General features: G+C 43.4%; 1 protein-coding gene across 2 annotated transcripts in view; it reads left to right on the top strand.

Moving 5' to 3' along the window:
- Positions 1 to 2,595: 2,595 nt before the first annotated feature.
- LOC112215592 (homeobox protein Mohawk-like) overlaps positions 2,596 to 19,209 on the top strand; it is a 35,345-nt gene continuing 18,731 nt past the window's right edge. The window contains exons 1-6 of one of the 2 annotated variants that reach the window (XM_042299101.1): positions 2,596 to 2,852; positions 3,747 to 4,048; positions 7,048 to 7,098; positions 7,333 to 7,492; positions 10,154 to 10,307; positions 12,176 to 12,517. In XM_042299101.1, coding sequence (XP_042155035.1) covers positions 3,864 to 4,048; positions 7,048 to 7,098; positions 7,333 to 7,492; positions 10,154 to 10,307; positions 12,176 to 12,517 — 892 coding nt within the window. In that variant the 5' untranslated portion in view covers positions 2,596 to 2,852; positions 3,747 to 3,863. The remainder of the gene's footprint in view (positions 2,853 to 3,746; positions 4,049 to 7,047; positions 7,099 to 7,332; positions 7,493 to 10,153; positions 10,308 to 12,175; positions 12,518 to 19,209) is intronic. The other variant, XM_042299102.1, reaches the window with a different exon arrangement.

The raw sequence follows: 19,209 nt of genomic DNA, 5'->3' as shown, positions 1-19,209 counted from the left end.
TCCTGTGAAATCCACAAAACATAGGCCTTGTTGCATGTAACAAAGAGTTACATGACCTACAGCATGGTCAAGCAAGTTAATGTTTCCGACATTTTCGGACCACTGAGAGTTCCCACAAGTCACAAAGATAACAGGAGCTGCCTCCACTATTCCAACACCATTTCAACTTCAACATTTCAACATCCTCAAATCACCTATGCTTAGTCTAATAGAGTGACAACTAAAATATACACTACATGACCAAAAGTATGTGGACATCTGCTTGTCGAACATTTCATTCCAAAATCATAGGCATTAATATGGAGTTGGTCACCCCTTTGCTGCTATAACAGCCTCCACTCTTCTGGGATGGCTTTCCACTAGATGTTGGAACATTGCTGCAGGCCTTGCTTCCATTCAGCAAGAGCATTAGTGAGGTCGGGCACTGATGTTGGGCAATTAGGCCTGGCTTGCAGTCGGCGTTCCAATTCATCCCAAAGGTGTTCGATGGGGTTGAGGTCAGGGCTCTGTGCAGGCCAGTCAATTTATTCCACACCAATCTCGACAAATCATTTCTGTATGGACCTCGCTTTGAGCAAGGGGCATTGTCATGGTAAAACAGGAAAGGGGTTTCCCCGAACTGTTACCAAAAAGTTAGAAGCACAGAATCTAAGGGGGCTAGCCCAAACCATGTAAAACAGCCCCAGACCATTATTCCTCTTCCACCAGACTTTAGAATTGCCCCTATGAACTGGGGCAGTTAGCATTCTCCTGGCATCCGCCAAACCCAGATTTGTCCGTCGGACTGCCAGATGAAGCGTGATTCATCAATCCAGAGAACACGTTTCCACTACTCCAGAGTACAATTGTGCCAAAGCTTGGCATTGCGCATGGTGATCTTAGGCTTGTGTGCGGCTGCTCGGCCATGGAAACCCAATTCATGTAGCTCCCGATGAACAGTTATTGTGCTGACATTGCTTCCAGAGGCAGTTTGGAGCTTGGTAGTGAGTGTTGCAACCGAGGACAGACGATTTTACGCGCTTCAGCACTTAGCTGTCCCATTCTGTGAGCTTGTGTGCCTACCACTTTGCGGCTGAGCCATTGTTGCTCCTGACGTTTCCACTTCATAATAACAGCACTCGCAGTTGACCAGGGCAGCTCTAGCAGGCCAGAAATTTTCCGAACTGACTTGTTGGAAAGTCACTGAGCTCTTCAGTGCGGGCCATTCTACTGCCAGTGTTTGTCTATGGAGATTGCATGGCTGTGTTCTCAATGTTATACACCTGTCAGCAATAGGTGTAGCTGAAATAGCCAAATCCATTCATTTGAAAGGGTGTCCACATACTTTTGGCCATGTAGTGTACCAAAAAACAATTTAGTCCAATCAACGTAAGCTAAAAATGATGTGGCTGTCCATGGTTTTGATTTCTGTGCGTGTGTGTGTACGTGCTTGCGCGTTGGTGCAAGTAGAAAAAACATGTTGACTCACCCTGCTTGTAGAGAAACACCAATACCATACTCCTCTCTCTCATGTTAATGAAACGGTCTATCACTCTGTCATACAGTACACTTTTTTATTTATTTTTTGTCCTAGGCTACCTGGCTAAAATGCTTGCTTGCTAGCCTAACTTTCCTTCATGGGCATTGATAGCTAGTTAACATTAGCCTTCTACATCTACTGTAGCTATATATTGAGCTTCCATCCTGTCAGGCCAGGGGCATAATGTAGTAATTCATGGTTGGATCAGACTCACCATTATAACCATTGGCTAGTACGGATGATTAAGTCCAAATCTCTATCTCTATCCATGGCTAATTTAGGAAAGGGTCAATTTTAGCAAGCTAACTAGCCACCGGAGGACAACAACACAACGAGATGCAACAATTCAATGTTTTTCTGTCATTGAGGTATGCTCTCGATTTGATAGGAGTGATGCCAAATTCAAACTGGCTTCCCTTTACCCTTTTTTTTGGTGCGTCAGGACCATTCACAGTTGAGCTCACTCAGTTGAGCTCAACGCTGAAGGGCTATTATTTTATACGTTTTTTCATCAAGGTAGGCCAAACGCTTGCCACATCCCTTGCATTCAATGCTATGGGCGGCAACAATGTCATACTCTTTTGGACCAGACTGCATCAGATAGATGGCCTACAAATACAGAGACAGAGGGGCGCTGTTTCGCTTGCTCGGATCCTTAATCCTGTGAGACACTTCAGCCTCTTGCGAATTGAAGGGAAATGATGAAACACAGAGAAAGTTGAATTATTTCGTTTTTTTCTTGGTAATTTTTTGGGGGGGAAGCCTAACATCCCTTGGCATCCAGGAATACACGCCAATGTGTTTTACAAGCTCCAGATGAGTGCAATCTATCACTAAACACACGAGCACCTGCACAAGGTCAATTGACCAAGCCAGGGAAACGTTTTTCGGTGAGATTGTATTGCATCAGGTCAGACTACTCCGCGCTACTTTCTCAAGAAAACGTGCGCACACACAATGAAGCAAGCATCTAACTGATATACAAAGCAAAGCACAGAAAAGTGGTATCGTGCAATAATAGACAGATGGAAAAAGTCCAGACGCAAACTAGCAGTGAACCACTGCAGCGCTGTATCCCTGATGCGTGCCGCGGAACAGGCATAGAGTATTAACTTTATGTTCGCAGGCTGGGGCTCTGTGCTAGGAAACATGAGAAGGGTGACATATTCAGCTTCTGGGGCTGAGAATCGGAGGCCACTGAATAAAGCAGAGAGGCGACTGCGGTTCGTGTGGTTTTAGCTCAGGAACTTAGAACGGGAACATGTGAGCAGGGAATGGACAACTGGAAGCAGGATTACAAACTACACCGAGAAGCAGGCGGGCTGCCGTACAGGTAACTGAGAATGAGATATCGTTTGATATGGTTTCTTACGTGTGACTACAATGGCAAAACTACTGCCTTAACTTTAAAGCGCATAATGCCTCAGATGGGATATATCTGGCAACATTGTTCCACGCTGATGGCACAGTATATCCCTTGACTGGAGTTATGATCATGTTATGACATATTTTGCGGTATGACAGTAGGCTACTGTAACTGTAGCTAAATCATAAACATTACCGGTTTGAACCAAATAGAAGAAGAACAATAACCCAACTATAGCCGAAATATTTTGTCTGTCAGAAAGTGCGCTCAATTGCACCTCTGACATTTCTGTCGAAGCTCTAGAAATTTCATGTCAACACGCAGTGGTGTGGAATACATTATATATTTTGTGAACCCGGGGAATAAGGGTGTTGGAATCACATTATGCACGAATGAGCCCGTGCGACTGTGAACCCATTTATCGTATTTTGTCTCGATGTATTGAGATGCTCTGTATGGTGAGGTTGTGTTGTCATTGTTGTCAATCTACAGTGGTAGCCTAGTGAGTAAAATATGAAAATATCACTCACAGGAATGCCTATTGGATGCATGGTACCGCACCGCGCTGCAGACTGTTTTTTATTGAGATTGCATGAACTTCATAGTGATCTTGGAGTATAGTCAAGAGCACTTGGTAGAAATCACCCTTCTGCCTTTGTGGTTTCAATCAGGTTTTCGCTTGGTGCGTAAATTGATCCACCATATAATGAATTAGGATAAAATACAATGAATGCACCTTTGATTTTGGCGCATCGTCATAATTACAAAATCATAAACCCGACTTTAGCAAATGATGTACATCTGAATCGGTTAACCCCAGCTGCATGACTTTCTCATCTCCGTTTTCCACTTGTTTTACAGGAGACTCACCGGGACACGGGTGCAGCAGCAGCTTCAATAAGAAGTCAAGTGCAACACTTTCGAGAAGACAGACAGACTTTTACGCAGCAGATCATACGGAGGAATACCGAACCAAAGATGAATACTATTGTGTTTAACAAATTGAGTAACCAGGTCCTCTTCGATGAGAAGGCGAAGGAGGCCGAGAGGAGCAGTAGAAATTATTTAGAGGTAATAGATGGACAGCATCCGGACCTTCATCCAGACCTGCTATCAAGCAATCATCAAGTTATCAAAGACAACAACGGCATCAGACACAGGAGGTAGGCTATGTCACTCATTCAAACCTAAAAAAAAAAAAATCTGACAACAAAACTTGCAACAGTGTTTCGATTTTTCCATTATTGCAATTTGATTTGCATTGTATAGTCCTATCTGGGTAAGGGGCCAACTGAAGACGGAGTGATACAGACTGTGTAAAAGGTTTAAAAGTCGATGCTGCAAATTTAAATTGTGCATATGAGTTTCTTAGATTATGGTGACCCCAAATAACCAAGTGTGCATAGTGCGTAAGTATGCGTTTATAATGCAAGTCGTAGGCTTTTTGAAAGCAATGTCATCTAATAATATTTTGGATATGTTCTAAACAATAATCTCAATTATAAATTCAGACAAAAGGTTGTCTAAAAAAAATCTAAGCAAATATGACAATATCATTGCACCGAATGCAGCCAAAATATTAACCAAATTAAGGAGGTTTTACATGCATATTTCATTTGTCCATCAGTGCAATATGATCTTATTGTGGTTTGCATTTTAGTGTTGATATTCACATAAAATCTACAGATGAATCAATCAACTCAAATTGTATTGGTCACATACACATGTTTAGCATATGTTATCGCGGGTGTAGCGAAATGCTTGCGCATCTAGCTCCGACAGTGCACTAATCTCTAGTAATTTCATAACATATACTCAATACACACACGTCTAAGTAAGGAATGGAATTAAGAATATCTAGGCCGTCCGTGTTCAGTAGCATGTTTAAAACACATCTTATTCTGTTACTAATAGCCTATATAAATGTGCACTTGGTTCAACTCTGTGGTCTGGTAGTCATTATTGGCATTTTTTTAAAGACGGCGAGTAAAATTAATCATGTCAGAACTCCTGATTGTCCCCTGTACTGTTACAATCGATTCAACGCGCACTTTATTTACAGTAGTCTGATATATGCGTGGATGGGCACCAGCATCGAATGGAACGGTAGGTAGCCTAGTGTTTAGAGCGCTGGGCCAGTAACCGAAAGGTTGGGAGATCGAATCCCCGAACTGAGAAGTTAAAAATCTGACGATCTGAACAAGGATTTTTAACCCACTGTTTATAGGCCGTCATTGTAAATAAGGATTTGTTCTTAACTGACTTGCCTAGTTAAATAAATGTTACATTTTTTTTTAAATACAACAAAAAAATACAAAAAACTCGATGCTGTGTGAAACACGAATCCATTTAAGCAAACATCCTACACACCGACGGTCTCCATCTGCGCTGGAGTTATTGAACCTCTGTGTGTAAGGAGAGACCGAGGGAAAACACAATGACAGTGAGGTGCCGCTTCCGGGGGAATATCTTTACTAATTAAGAATATTAAAATAAATACGAGGTGTGTGTCGCCAAAATTCAGCACAGGGGAGTAAATGTTCTTTAGGTTGTTCATACAGATCTAGATTACAAGGAAAATATTTGTAGAACATGAACCTTACTTTAGGCAGACTTGAGGTTAGGAGAAAATATGTTACATCTGCAGGGAAGCTTCGGAGAAATAAGACAAAGCAGGAATATCGCAGCGCCATAGTGACATCTACAGGTTTAAAAGTCATAGGCAGCACATTAGAAGTATCAGGAACAAATTTATCTCATTTGGAATTCCTTTAATGATCAATGAGATTTTGCTGTTACCAAAATACATATTGCTCAATGTGCTTGGCTGAAACACGCCATTGCGTGTTGGTGAGTAGACTTGACAGCACTACTGCACCACACGACCATAAAAGTTAGCCCTACTTGAGGCACATCTCCCGTGGGTGTAAAATTGAATGTTATTATTTGTTTCATTGCGACGTTTTCGTGCTTTGAGTAGAAAACAAGCAACCAATAAAACGCTTCTCTGCCCCAGCTTAATTATAGCACATTTTGGTGACAAAATTACATAGGCCTACTTTCCAACGGTCATTTTACGTGTCATGACTCAGGATAGCCATTCTTCTTCAAGTAAGGTTAGAAAATGAACGGAACATCCACTTTAGTCACACTTAGAAAATCCACTTTAGTTAGATACTATTACATTTGGTCATGTGTAAATAAACAACTATATGCTCTGTCCATTTTCTGGGACAAAGTGCACCACCACTCTTCCCTGAATTCGATCACGTCACTTGTTTTTAGTGGGGGGGGGGATTTGCACCCAAATGCACATATATTAAATTAAATTGTTGGTAATGATAGCCTCTTCCTTTATCATAGTTTTTCAAATAAATTTGAATGATATGTCTTTAATTGATTAGTCAAATAGCATTTTGGCCTGTATTTAAAAAAAGAGGGTTATCCTAGGAACCAAAAATGGAGAAACCAGAGGAACCTTTTATGTTTCATATATTCATTATGATTAATAATAGTAATAATATAAATGACAAAAATGCTATTAACAATAATAATAAAAAACAACATTGAGTGGCAAACTTGTAAAGTCACACTTGACACGTTTTTAAAAATGAATTTATTAACTTTACATCAGAAGTCAAAATAAATATGCAGTCAATAAATAAATAACGACCTTTAGCACATTGTCAACCATTGACGGATGTCGATATTGCTCATATACACGTCTATCTTGTTGTCACAGGGTGCGTCGCTTCTTAACAACCTGTAGGCATCGTTAAAGTGCAGGTGGCTTAGCTAAGCTCAATGTTATTCATTTGTGTTGACCAATAGCGTCCGTGTCCCATTGCCTTCCAGTAAAACCACAACATTATATTCTATAGAATTATTATCCCTCAAGTAGTCCACGTATGCACAATGAATGAAATCCTTAATTAGACCTAAATGTAATCATATTACCGAATTAGTCTTGAATAATAAGAAGTGTAAAAGTTGTGCGTCATTGATCAAGTCTTGGTCAACAGCTTTGCACAAAGGGAAAATACTTTGTACAAATGGAAAGAGAAAAAAAGGATTTCCACATGTTACCAACAGTTTTCATTAAAGCAATGTTTTAATAGTTTCTCTAAATTCACCATTGTTTCATTATGTCAATTTCTTATAGGCCTACAGTCTGCAACCTTGACAACTACGTTATGAAAACAAAATCTGAAAAGTATGTACTACTATTCCCCATAAATTCCACATCAAGAATGTATTTTGTTCTCAGTAGGTTTGTTTTAGAATTAGATTTTTGTATGTGCATGGGCCTCAATTCAAATTTTCGGCCTATTTTCTCTAGAGCAATGAGTGACACACTTGTTGCTCTCTCTCTCTCTCTCTCTCTCTCTCTCTCTCTCTCTCTCTCTCTCTCTCTATTTCTTTCTCTCGCTCTCTCTCGGTTGTGCAGGGGCCGTCAGAACGGTGGGAAGGTGCGACACAAGCGCCAGGCTCTACAGGACATGGCTAGGCCTCTGAAGCAGTGGCTCTACAAACACAGGGACAACCCATACCCCACTAAGACAGAGAAAATCCTGCTAGCCCTCAGCTCTCAAATGACCTTGGTCCAGGTATTTCTTTTCTCTTATTTTTGAAATATTTCAGGAAAGTTCTATTAGAACAACCGTTTAACCACAATGTCATTTATAATCTGATTGTTGTTGAGATGATATTGCATTGAAATTAAAATACTTATATAGATAAATAATTATAATAGTGAAAAGGCCTCATTACAATGTAGCCTACATCATTCTAGTGTACCTACGTTTTAATTTGTCACAGAATTAATTCTGTATAACTTCGCCATCTCTATTTAACCTTATGGTTTTCATTATGGACAACATTGACCTTGGCATCATCTCCTCAAGTTATAGCCTACTTGTCTTTGAAAATAGGCAGCTTATACTTAGGTGGCCTTTTAGTTTTGTGAGTCATAGTGCATGGTGTTCCTCTAGATTACTGGGTTTTCATCATAAAGTGACAAACCCCAGAGAGAGAGAGCCAGAGAGAGCCAGAGAGAGCCAGGGAGAGCCAGGGAGAGCCAGGGAGAGCCAGGGAGAGCCAGGGAGAGCCAGAGAGAGAGAGAGCCAGAGAGAGCCAGAGAGAGCCAGAGAGAGCCAGAGAGAGCCAGGGAGAGCCAGGGAGAGCCAGGGAGAGCCAGAGAGAGCCAGAGAGAGCCAGAGAGAGCCAGAGAGAGCCAGAGAGAGCCAGAGAGAGCCAGGGAGAGCCAGGGAGAGCCAGGGAGAGCCAGAGAGAGCCAGAGAGAGCCAGAGAGAGCCAGAGAGCCAGGAGCCCAGGGAGAGCCAGCCAGGGAGAGCCAGGAGAGCCAGAGAGAGCCAGAGAGAGCCAGAGAGAGCCAGAGAGAGCCAGGGAGAGCCAGGGAGAGCCAGAGAGAGCCAGAGAGAGCCAGAGAGAGCCAGAGATAGACAGACAGACAGACAGACAGACAGACAGACAGACAGACAGACAGACAGACAGACAGACAGACAGACAGACAGACAGACAAAGAGAGAGCAGCAACAGTAGGCTACAACTGTCAGACGTTGAGCTGAGCTCCTCCCTACAGTATGTTCTGTCTGACGTGGGACTATGCTGCTATGTCATCTGGACACAACACAATGTCATTAATTTGAGAGAGAGAGAGAGAAAGATGGGGAGAGAGAGGTCTGTCTCTGCGTCGGTTGCCTAATCTGTTTTTAATTTTGGTCCTAATGAAGCCGTTTGTTTTGGGAGTGTGAGCACATCACAGAAGAATGCTTTACATGGAACACACACACACACACAGGCCCACCTCACTACACACCCCATACGGGTGGGGTGAAAAGTCAGGCTATGTTCACTCTGTCTGTGACCAGTCTGTATGCCACAGGGAAGGAACAAGGTGATGAACCATGTGGTGGCATAACACTGTGTTTGATGTCTGTGGTGGGAACCCCGGCATTCGGACTGTGTGTGCGTCCAAAAATGCCCCCTTATCCCTACATACTGCATTACTTCTGACCAGAGCCAAATGGGCCCTGGTCAAAAGTAGTGCACTATATCGGGAAATAGGGTGCCATTTGGGACGCGAGCCACCCACCCATCCTCCCCCAGTCTCAGTCTTAGTGACAGACATCTTTTCTTGCAGGCTCATTAGCCTCAGACCTCTATGCTCTCTTAGTGCTCTCTCAGTCTCTCTCAGCCCTCTCCAAGCCACATGTGGATGCTTCAGCTTAGGCCCCTGGTGTGACGTGCCCTCGGCCAGAGACAAAGGCGCGTGGGACTTGATTCGTTAACGAGAAATATGATACTGGAACACAGGAAAGATCAGAAAAGAAGTAGTCTAGCGTACTGCCGGTCCAACTCTTTCATAAGTCGCTTGAAGTGTATTGAGCATGAAAAGTTATTCCAGTATAACTTGTAATGGTCTCTGGTTCTTGTGGAATGAAGAAGGCAGGGTTGAGTATCATTTTATTGCATTAAAAAAAAGTATTATTAGAAGGAGTTTGGTGGAATCCAGAATAAGCACATAGGACTGGGTATGTTGGGTTGGAAATAACTTGATGAATCCTTCCATTTGCTGGGCCTGTCTAGCGTTTAGGGGTGTTGAATGGTTGTGAATGGCATTTTGAAAGCCATTGATATGGACTAGAGGACTATAGAGGACTAGACTAGATGAATGTTGCAGTGTTTTCTTGCTTTTCTCGATCCATTTCCCCTGCGTGTCTGGGATGTCTCAGAGACTTCTGCTTCTGCGGTATTATGGGTATCTGGGTCCGCCGTGTTGCAACCCGACTCTGTCTCTCCGCCTCTCTCGTACCCAGGGTAAGGCCGGCCGGAGGGAGGGGGGCACAGCAGACATTTTCCTAAAGGATAGTCTTTGTTTTGTCATGGATGTGGAGGTGTTTTGAATCCAAACAATAACAGCGAGTTCTATTTTTCTTCCCTTTTCTCTCTGTTCTTCTCTCTCGCGCGCTCTCTCTGACTCTCCTCCTTGTACTTTGCTCTCTCTCTTTGTTTCTCTGTCTGTCTCGGTTCCTCTCTTTCTCCTCTCTCCCTCTCTCTCTCTGCTTTTTTTCTTACTTGATCTCTTACCCCGTCTCTCACTTTCTCTCTGTTACTTTTGTACTCTCGCTTGCCCTCCCTCCCTCCCTCCCTCCCTCCCTCCCTCCCTCCCTCCCTCCCTCCCTCCCTCCCTCCCTCCCTCCCTCCCTCCCTCCCTCCCTCCCTCCCTCCCTCCCTCCCTCCCTCAGGTGTCTAACTGGTTTGCCAACGCAAGGCGGCGGTTGAAGAACACAGTGAGACAGCCAGATCTGAGCTGGGCGCTGCGCATCAAACTCTACAACAAATACGTCCAGGGCAACGCAGAGAGACTGAGTGTCAGCAGCGATGACACCTGCTCAGAAGGTAGGCTAACGCTCTCCTCGCCGCCAACCTGTCGTATTACAACATCGTATGTCTATCTCATGAAGACATCACCCTCAATGTCAGTGCCCACTTATCACATATCTCATATCGTGTCTCTACCTCGGGAAACGAGGTCAGCCCAACACAACCATTTCCGTCCTCCTTACTACTGCCTCGTATCTGACAGCTCCAGCACCGAAGTAGGATCCCGTTATGCAGGGACATGCACTGGCGTTTATAAATGGCCTGTCTGTGGCTGTTTCTCAAATTGCACCCTATTCCCTATGCAGTGCACTACTTTTGACCAGGGCCCATCTCATTTGGGACACACACCGTGTGTCCTGGTAGAAAGACGCTGACGCTCAGAAGCGGTGACACACTGTCATTAAGACACCCTACGGGACTAGCAGGGCTGAAGACTAGCTTCTCTTCAGATCCCAGCCTGCAATTGGTAATGAGAGGCTTTGTCATACGTGTATTTATTTCTCTCTCTCTCTCTCTCTCTCTCTCTCTCTCTGTGTCTCTCTTTCTCTCTCTGTCTCTCTCTCTCTCTCTGTGTCTCTCTCTCTCTCTCTCTGTGTCTCTCTGTCTCTCTCTCTCTCTCTCTCTGTCTCTCTCTCTCTCTCTCTGTCTGTCTCTCTCTCTCTCTCTGTCTCTCTCTCTCTCTGTCTCTCTCTCTCTCTCTCTCTGTCTCTGTCCTCTCTCTGTGTGTCTCTCTCTCTCTCTCTCTGTGTCTCTATCTCCCTCTCTGTCTCTCTCTCTCTCTCTCTCTGTGTCTCTATCTCCTCTCTCTCTCTCTCTCTGTGTCTCTATCTCTCTCTCTCTCTCTCTCTGTGTCTCTATCTCTCTCTCTCTCTCTCTCACTCACAGCTCTTTTCTGTGACACAGAAAAACACCCATGCACTGTACTGTGGTGTCACTCAGTCCTTTAAGCCCTAATTAGGTTTGTTCAGGAGGAGAGACACAGTGTGGGCAGGGTGGAATGTCTTTATTTTGCAGTCTTCAGTTTGCATGGCGTTGTAATAAATTGTTTATATAGGGCTCTGGTCAAAAGTAGTGCACTATATAGCCATTTGGGATGCACGTACTGTTGCTCCGGGAGTTAGTGATGTGACTAAGGAGACGATAACCCCAGTGACCCTGTAACCACTCAGTCAGTCTCACTGTCAGGATCTCGCTGTGAGGCACGTCACCTCAGTGTCAGCGGGGTTGCCGTGGCAACGTCTCAACAGGAAGGGGTCAGACTGAGGGAGGTTAAAGGTCACCTGTAGCTCAGGTTTATGTCTGACATGAAAGAGATGTCTCGGGCTTAAAAAAAGGAACCTGAGGATTTCAACATAATTTTCAGATGTACGATGTACACCTCGAATATACACCTGAAACATCTACCTCGGGAAGCAGGGGAAGGAAAGCAAATATGTTCATGTGGTTCTGATATAAGCTCTAATTATAATTTTGCCCAGATTGAATCCTAACTCAGACCTGCCCGAATCATTTTCAGTGGCCCTCCCTTGATTTCCCCCATCCCGAGAGGGGATCTGTTTTTCAGCACCGTGTTATATTTTCTGTATTTTTTTCATCAGGTGGGGGCCAATATTTTAATTCAATCTCGGCTGCAAAGAGCTCCCTGGAAATTATTTATTTCTGCAAAGGATAACAGCAATGTGCTTTTGATAGAGAGGAAATGGGCTACCATCCGTCATGGTTTGGTAATGCCTTGGTCTTAAGCTGACGGCTGAGGTCTTCACTGTAGCTGGTTGAAGCCCTGCCAACTGGAGGGCGTACAGACAGAGGAACTAAATGTGTTTTTCATTTATTTCGCTCTTCGTTGTCTGGATTCTCCCTGGTGGCGCCCCCTGGTGTTGCAGACGGGGACAACCCTCAGCGGATGCAGACGAGCGGCGGCGAGTTCAGCAAGCCCATGTACCAGAGCGTCATCAAGAAAGAGGGTGCCACCATGATGGGGACGGGGCTCCGAGCCGCTGACGCCGCCTCATTGGCCGAGGACTACGTGACTCCGCCTCCTAAGTACAAGAGCAGCTTGCTTCACCGGTACCTTAACGACTCGCTGAGACACGTGATGGTGGCCAACGGCGTCATGGACGCCAGGAAGAGGAACCACTCGGGATCCTTCAGCTCCAACGAGTATGACGACGATCTCCTCTCCCCGTCGTCCTCAGAAACCGAGGCAAACTTTGTTTATCGAGCTGGTAAGAATCCGACATTCCTTCTCACATTCTTTCCTTAATATTTAGCTTCTGCCTCTCTCTTTTTCTCTTTCTCTGTCCTCATCTGCACATTTTTGATTTAATTCTCCTGCCCTCAGGCCCATTTGGCCCGTTCATTGTGAGGAAGACGTTCTTAGGCGCTGTGACGGTGTTCCATTGCTGTTCCACTCCCTGTTGTCTTGTTTCACCAGCCTGGTTCTGGTTTTTGCCTTATAGAAAAAACAATATGATTTCATGTGACATTTTTTTGCACGTGTGAAACTGTGTTTTTGGAACACTTCACGTGATGATATTTCATATCACCTTTCTCGTGGGTTACATTTTTCACACGTGAATATTTTTCACTTGAGATTTCCCAGGTGATGCCCTGAAAACAAAAAGGAGTCATTAGTATGCACACACAAACAGTGCTTTTAACATACAGATGTCCCCGGAACATCACACAGTCAGTGGTTTTAACATACACATTTGACACACATGATTACATTGTGCATGTTTATTTATACAGTAAGTATTATTCAACAATGTCCTTACCTGGGATTTGAACTCATAACGTTTTGGTTCACAGCACTCTGATCTTCCTGCTACGCCACCATGACTGATTTCACCTGTATTCCAATACTTTAGACTTAAGTAAAGTAAATCTCAACTTTGTTAAAGAAAATACACTCAAGGAAAACGATTATATTTATCAGGGTGATTCAGGAGTAACATTAAAACATAATAATATGCCTCATCAACAGACTATACAGAAAACCTACAAATTGCTGAAATACATCAATTAAATCAATAATGAGAGAATAGTCAGAACAACTGTTAACTAAAACAGCAGTGCAGATGGTATTCTTTCGCTAAGTGCAGAGATGTATTATAGGCAATGAATGTGTAGAGGAACTCTGCAGACTTTGCGATGCAGCAGAAAGATCAGTGTCCCCCAAATCCAGAGGGTGTGAGTTCAAATCCCAGGTGGGGTCATATTGAAAAGCTAATACTAAGTGATAATGTCATATGCAATCATATTGTCATTGATTAAGAAAACCCATAAACTATTTGTGATCTTTTTTGACATGTGAAATAGCTGTTTTCACATGTTGTGCTAAAACTCTCACATGTGGAAATCGAACTCTCACATGTGGAAATGTATCTTCACAAGTGAACAACGTTTGCATCCCCGTGTTGTCACATTTACTTCACATGAGCTCATGGTTTCACACGTGCCCCCAAATGTGTAGTTTCATGGTAACACATGTTGAAGTTTTGCATCCCCACGTCACATGTATTTTTTTCATGTGTAGTTTCATGTTATCACGTTGCGTTCACAAGTGATCACATGCACTCCCTTTGTTCTCACACTCTTCTTTCATTTCAGAAGTGTGAAAGTTAATAAGGTAGTTGTGGCTACTGAAATGCACCTCCTAGGTAGCTATGGCATATGATTTCCCTTTTATTCAAAGCTTTCTCTCTGTTCACCATGCACCTGCAAAAAGATAGCTCTGATGTGGGAGTGCCTTTTAGTATGTTGGGTATGAGGTAACAGAATATTCACTTTTAAAAGTGAGATTTTCACAGGACGGTAACTTTAAGTCCATGTTGCAAGTTGCTCCCTATTCCCTACTTAGTTTGGGACCTTACCTACATCTAATATACCGCTCTCTATGTGTTCCGTTCACACCAACTGAGATAGCCTGGCCTCACCCTCTCTTAGGTTTGCCTCCTAATGTCAAGTACACTGTGGAATTCCCCCGAACTCCCCTTCTCCTCTAACTGGGTTTTAGGGTTTAACACTAGAGACACAACAAGACCATGTGTAACATGCTCACACTGACTACTGTTTGGCATGAGTGAGAGAGAACTGGGAAGACGTGTGTGTGTGTCTGTGCGTGTGCGCGTGTGTCAGCGTGCCAGCGCGCGCGTGTGTGTGCCAGCGTGTGTGATCGTGAGCAGGGGCTCAGTGCAAATAAAACAAAAACCCAAGCTAAAGTAATACAAACCAGTGGCGAGGTAGATAAACGAACAAGTGTGCGTGGGTGTTTTCTTCTTGGCATATGCATTTTTCACAGTGCAGTCCCTTAACCCCTGGTTTTGGTGCCTGTGGGTTGGCCTTGGATATCAGAACGGCTGTTTGTGCTGCATGTTATGAAGGGTTCATGGTGTCATGGCGTTTCAGCCACAGCTTGCAGGTGCTGTTACCAATCAGACCTAATCTCACTGCATGGAGTTCTGACAGTTCTTCTTCAGTTCTAGAACAACTGGGCCTTTGTTCCAAAGAAGACTTCATAACTGATAATAATGTTTTCACTATTCTGTGTATACAGTTCAGTATTAAAAAGTGCCTGTAGGGAATTCGGATTGAGGTGGAGGAGTGGGGGAGTGGGGGGGGCTAAACGTGTTTTGCATTATCTTTGTGCGAAGGAACGGAGAGGAATTTGAAGTGATGTATAAGCCGGATAGGGGAGGCTGTCCAATGAAACAGTCCACCGATCGCGACTGTTACAATCTTCTGTCCCGATCAGATCCTTACAACTCCCTGACCCGAAACATCTCTGTCTTTCACTAAGTCACCTGCTGAGCACGTCAGTCACCAGCCAGACGCAGACCGAGATAGGCCGAGAGAGAGATAGGGACAGACAGACCGACAGACAGAGTGGCTTAGCTTAGGCTTCATCACAGACAGCCCAACCCACCCCTCCCTCCCACCCAACGATTTAATAAGAAATAGTAAGAAGGAATCATTTACCTGGCCCGCATAATGTTTTAATAGAAAGTAACTATTTTATCTCCATGGTAAATATAATGTCTTGGCTCTGACGTCTTCCTCTTGGGTTTCTGGGCTGGCCAGCCAGGCATTATTGTGAACGGTTTCTCTTCTGTTACATGCGAGAAGAGAAGGGAACTTGAATCCTAACACATGGAAAGTTCCCGGAGGCGTGGTCTCAGGGGAATTTTCACGCGAACACCTGCTAGCCCCTCTTCATTAGTGAGTGAGAGAGAGAGAGAGTGAAATCGAAATAGCTGTTATTGTTTGGATTCAAAACAACTCCACAAGTTAAGCTCCAGTTTGCATCATTTCCTCTGGAGATTTTCTCCCCTGTCTGAATATTCCAGATTTTTTTTGTAGTGAAAGAATCCCTCAGCTTTTTGACAATTACAGAGTGTCTGAAATTTCAGGCCTGAGCTGAGCTTCCCGGGCCGTAGGTGTGTTTGTGCGTCAAACCTAGGCTGTAGGAGAAGGAGAGAATGAACTCTCTTGAGTTCTTGGCACTGGCACATTCCTTATAAGCCCCTACCTCAGCCTCACTTCTGATTCGCATAAGCCAAAGTGCCGTGCCCACCGATTGGGATCCCGTTGGATAAATGTCCATTAATGGGACAATTGGTGGATGTCTGGCATCAGCTCTGGGATTTATCTATGACTTCAGAGAGCAGTCGAACGTGGCAGGAGATGGTGAGTGTAGATTTACTCTGACTGCATTCCAAATGACACCCTATTCCCTACACCCTGGCCTATTCCCTATGGGCTCTGTTCAAAAGTAGTGCACTCCATAGATAATAGGGTGCCATTTGGGACGCACATTGACTTTGTCCCGTACTTAGTGGAAAAACCAAGCCTTTTTTTTTTTTTTGCTTGATGATAAAAAATAAAAGATCTCTGTAAAACCCTGTTGGTAATATTATTGAAAACAAGAAGCAGTAGAATTCCAATGCACATGCCAAGGGTTTCATGCCAAATTACCCTTTAATGGCATATTAAATGGCATGAATCTAGCTGAATGTTTTTCTTATTGCTCACTACCAGATTTTGCCCTGTCCGATATGATATAGATCATTATACGGCAAATCATTCTCAACGTTTCTGTGAAAGGGGAGAGAGAGGTCTGGGGTAGAGATTTTTCAGAGGTTTGACAGTGGTACATTTTCTCAGGTTCTGTTCTGCTTCGGTCTAATGTACTGTACAACTAAGCAGATATGATATATCACCAACATTTTACTTAATTTGTGCTTACTTACTTTTTTTTACTAGTTGGTCTCATTAAGATAATGGTGGTCTTTTTTTTTGTTATTTACTAAACACTTGGTTTGTTCAGCCAAGTTTCCTAAAAATGAGCTTTTATAGGTTCTGTTTTAGATTAGATAAGTGGATCAATCAAGAAGAATAAAATGATAAATTATTGTCTATTTCCCTAATTGTGTCATTTCAATTTCAAACTCTCTGTGTTTGGATTTTAATACCATGACAGCATTTTACTATTAAATAGTGATAAATATGTTTTATGTGTTTGCGATATTTCAGAGGGCCAAAACGTCTCAGTAATTTCGAGAAGAACACACTTTTTCCATTCGCCCATTTTCTCAGACAGATAGGTTGCTCAAGACGTTTCCAGGACACACAACGCGTTAAGATTGAAGCTCACCTGTATTTTATAGCATTAAAGTGACTTGTTACAAATGCTAGCGGGCAACATTTAAACGATTACAAAATATGTTAAATGAAAACAGTAGTGTTTGACAGGACCCCGGGGACTCATAGAGGTTTGTTGAATTAGGTCACAGCAATGCAAGACAGTTATTCAATCCAGGAGAATTGTACGGTATTCTATGTGTGTATGCTGTTTAAAAAATCTGTTTAAAACACACTTATAAATCTCATCTCCCTAAATGGAAAGGGTTAGTAGTTTAGCAGCTTAGCTACCAGCCCGACTCGGGAGGTGCTTTAGAATGATGACAGAGAGAGAGAGAGAGAGTCCACCATCTGTAATGTTTACTGTTTCACACCGTTTAGGTTATATCAGGAAAGAAAAAGAAAAGGTCATCATTATCAGTGGAACTGGTCAGCTTTTCATCTAGTCTATTGAGGTATAGTACTGTATATGCAGTTTGAATCCTCCATTCCTCTCAGCTCGTTTATAAAATAAGCAAAGTACTGTAATGCTTTATACAACAGCAGTACAATTCCGTTGAAAGGGTGGAAAGTCGGAAACATTTGATTTTTAGAAAAGAGAAACGCCACGGAACGTTGCATTCGTGGAGTGATGGGACAATATGTCATTTAGATGAAGCCAGCGTTAGGCGGCCACAGCGAGCTGAGAATACAATACTTTACTGGGTCTGCAGGGTGACAATAAGCCTCTGTGTGACATTGATGGATGTGGATTCCACTTGCAGTAGATGAGACTCGTCTTAGGAATCCAGCTAGCGCAGGCAGGGACGGGAGGACTGGCCACGGATCCTTCTTTCCACCCTTTCGTAATAATAAAGGAGGGAGGAGGACAGAGGCTGTTCCAAAAGAACAACCCAGCAGCCAAGACTCACTAAGGTCGTGTGTGTGTGTGTGTGTGTGTGTGTGTGTGTGTGTGTGTGTGTGTGTGTGTGTGTGTGTGTGTGTGTGTGTGTGTGTGTGTGTGGTGGGCAAGCAAAATATCTTAACTTTTAGAATAAGTAGAAAAGGGGGATCCCATCCCTGGCACTGACCTTTCTCTCTTTATCTCTGTCCATCAGTCAGTGGTTTTCAGTTGAAAGGCTGGAATGAGTGAGTAAGTGCTGATGTGTCCGGTAGAATACAGCCTTTTTCACACAAAGACTAAACCATCTCTTCTAGAACATTCATAATGCGATGTTTAAGAAGTGAAGTAAATCAGGTCCTCTCCAAAAAGTGTAGAGAAGAGAATCTACTGTAATGTAGGTGTTTGCATCATTGTATCTCTGTGGGCGTGGTGGGTAGTGCTGATGGTGACAGACAGAAGTGGAATCCTGGCTAGATGCTGATCTTTATCTTGGCTTGATGTTGTGGGTGTAAGAAGGGGTGTGTGTGTGTGGATAAGTACATGGAAAGAAATGGAGCGCTGGGTTCAGTTGGGCTGGTTTTATATTTATGAGATAAATGTTAGCCGCCACCAACTAGACAGAAACTGGAAGTGATGCTAACAGAACAGAAGAGAGCAGAACGAGCCTGGTTCATTCAGACTGGAACAATCGGTTGCATCGAGAAGTAAAGTGTGAACGGACAAACATCACCCAGGCTCTGTTTATAGTGAAACTCATAACATAGACGTCAGGAGTGGAGATTAATGTGAGAGGCATTTCTCAACATGATCGTTTTTAAGTCATCAGCGTCAAGGTTTGAGAAGCACCCAAATACACGCAGGCAGCAGAACCCAACAATCAGCAGATCACAAAATACAGCTGGGTTAACTGACTCACTCACCCCGAGTCCACACAAAACACAAATTGGTTCTATTTAAAAAAAAAAAATGAAACAACCTCATGTCTAAAACAATTGTCCACAATAGTGTTCTCATGGGACGGCTGCGGAATCTTTTTAATGACAGAGTAGAAGGTGTGACCAGGAGTGGTCTGAACGGTCAAGGCTCTCTCATGGACATACCACACACACACACACACACACAAACACTGTGTGTGAGGGCCTTGAGTTTCAACCCACTGTGAGGAAATTGCAACGTAATGATGCTGAGAGTGCACAGCAAACATATCATTTGTGTTCTAACTCCAGAATGGGCTATTTTAGTCCAAGAAAACACTTAAAAATCCCAAGCAAATTGTGTTTACACAAGAGTTTGGTGTACAATCTTTTTTTTTCTGTGTTTTTTTGTATACTGCAAACAACTTCTATTTGTCTTAAAGGACCAAGATTATTGAGAAAGACTCCAGCTCTGTGG

This window comes from Oncorhynchus tshawytscha, linkage group LG16, assembly GCF_018296145.1.
Source record: "Oncorhynchus tshawytscha isolate Ot180627B linkage group LG16, Otsh_v2.0, whole genome shotgun sequence".
In the NCBI taxonomy this organism is placed as follows: Eukaryota; Metazoa; Chordata; class Actinopteri; order Salmoniformes; family Salmonidae; genus Oncorhynchus; species Oncorhynchus tshawytscha.
This window is presented reverse-complemented; position numbering and strand designations above follow the sequence as displayed.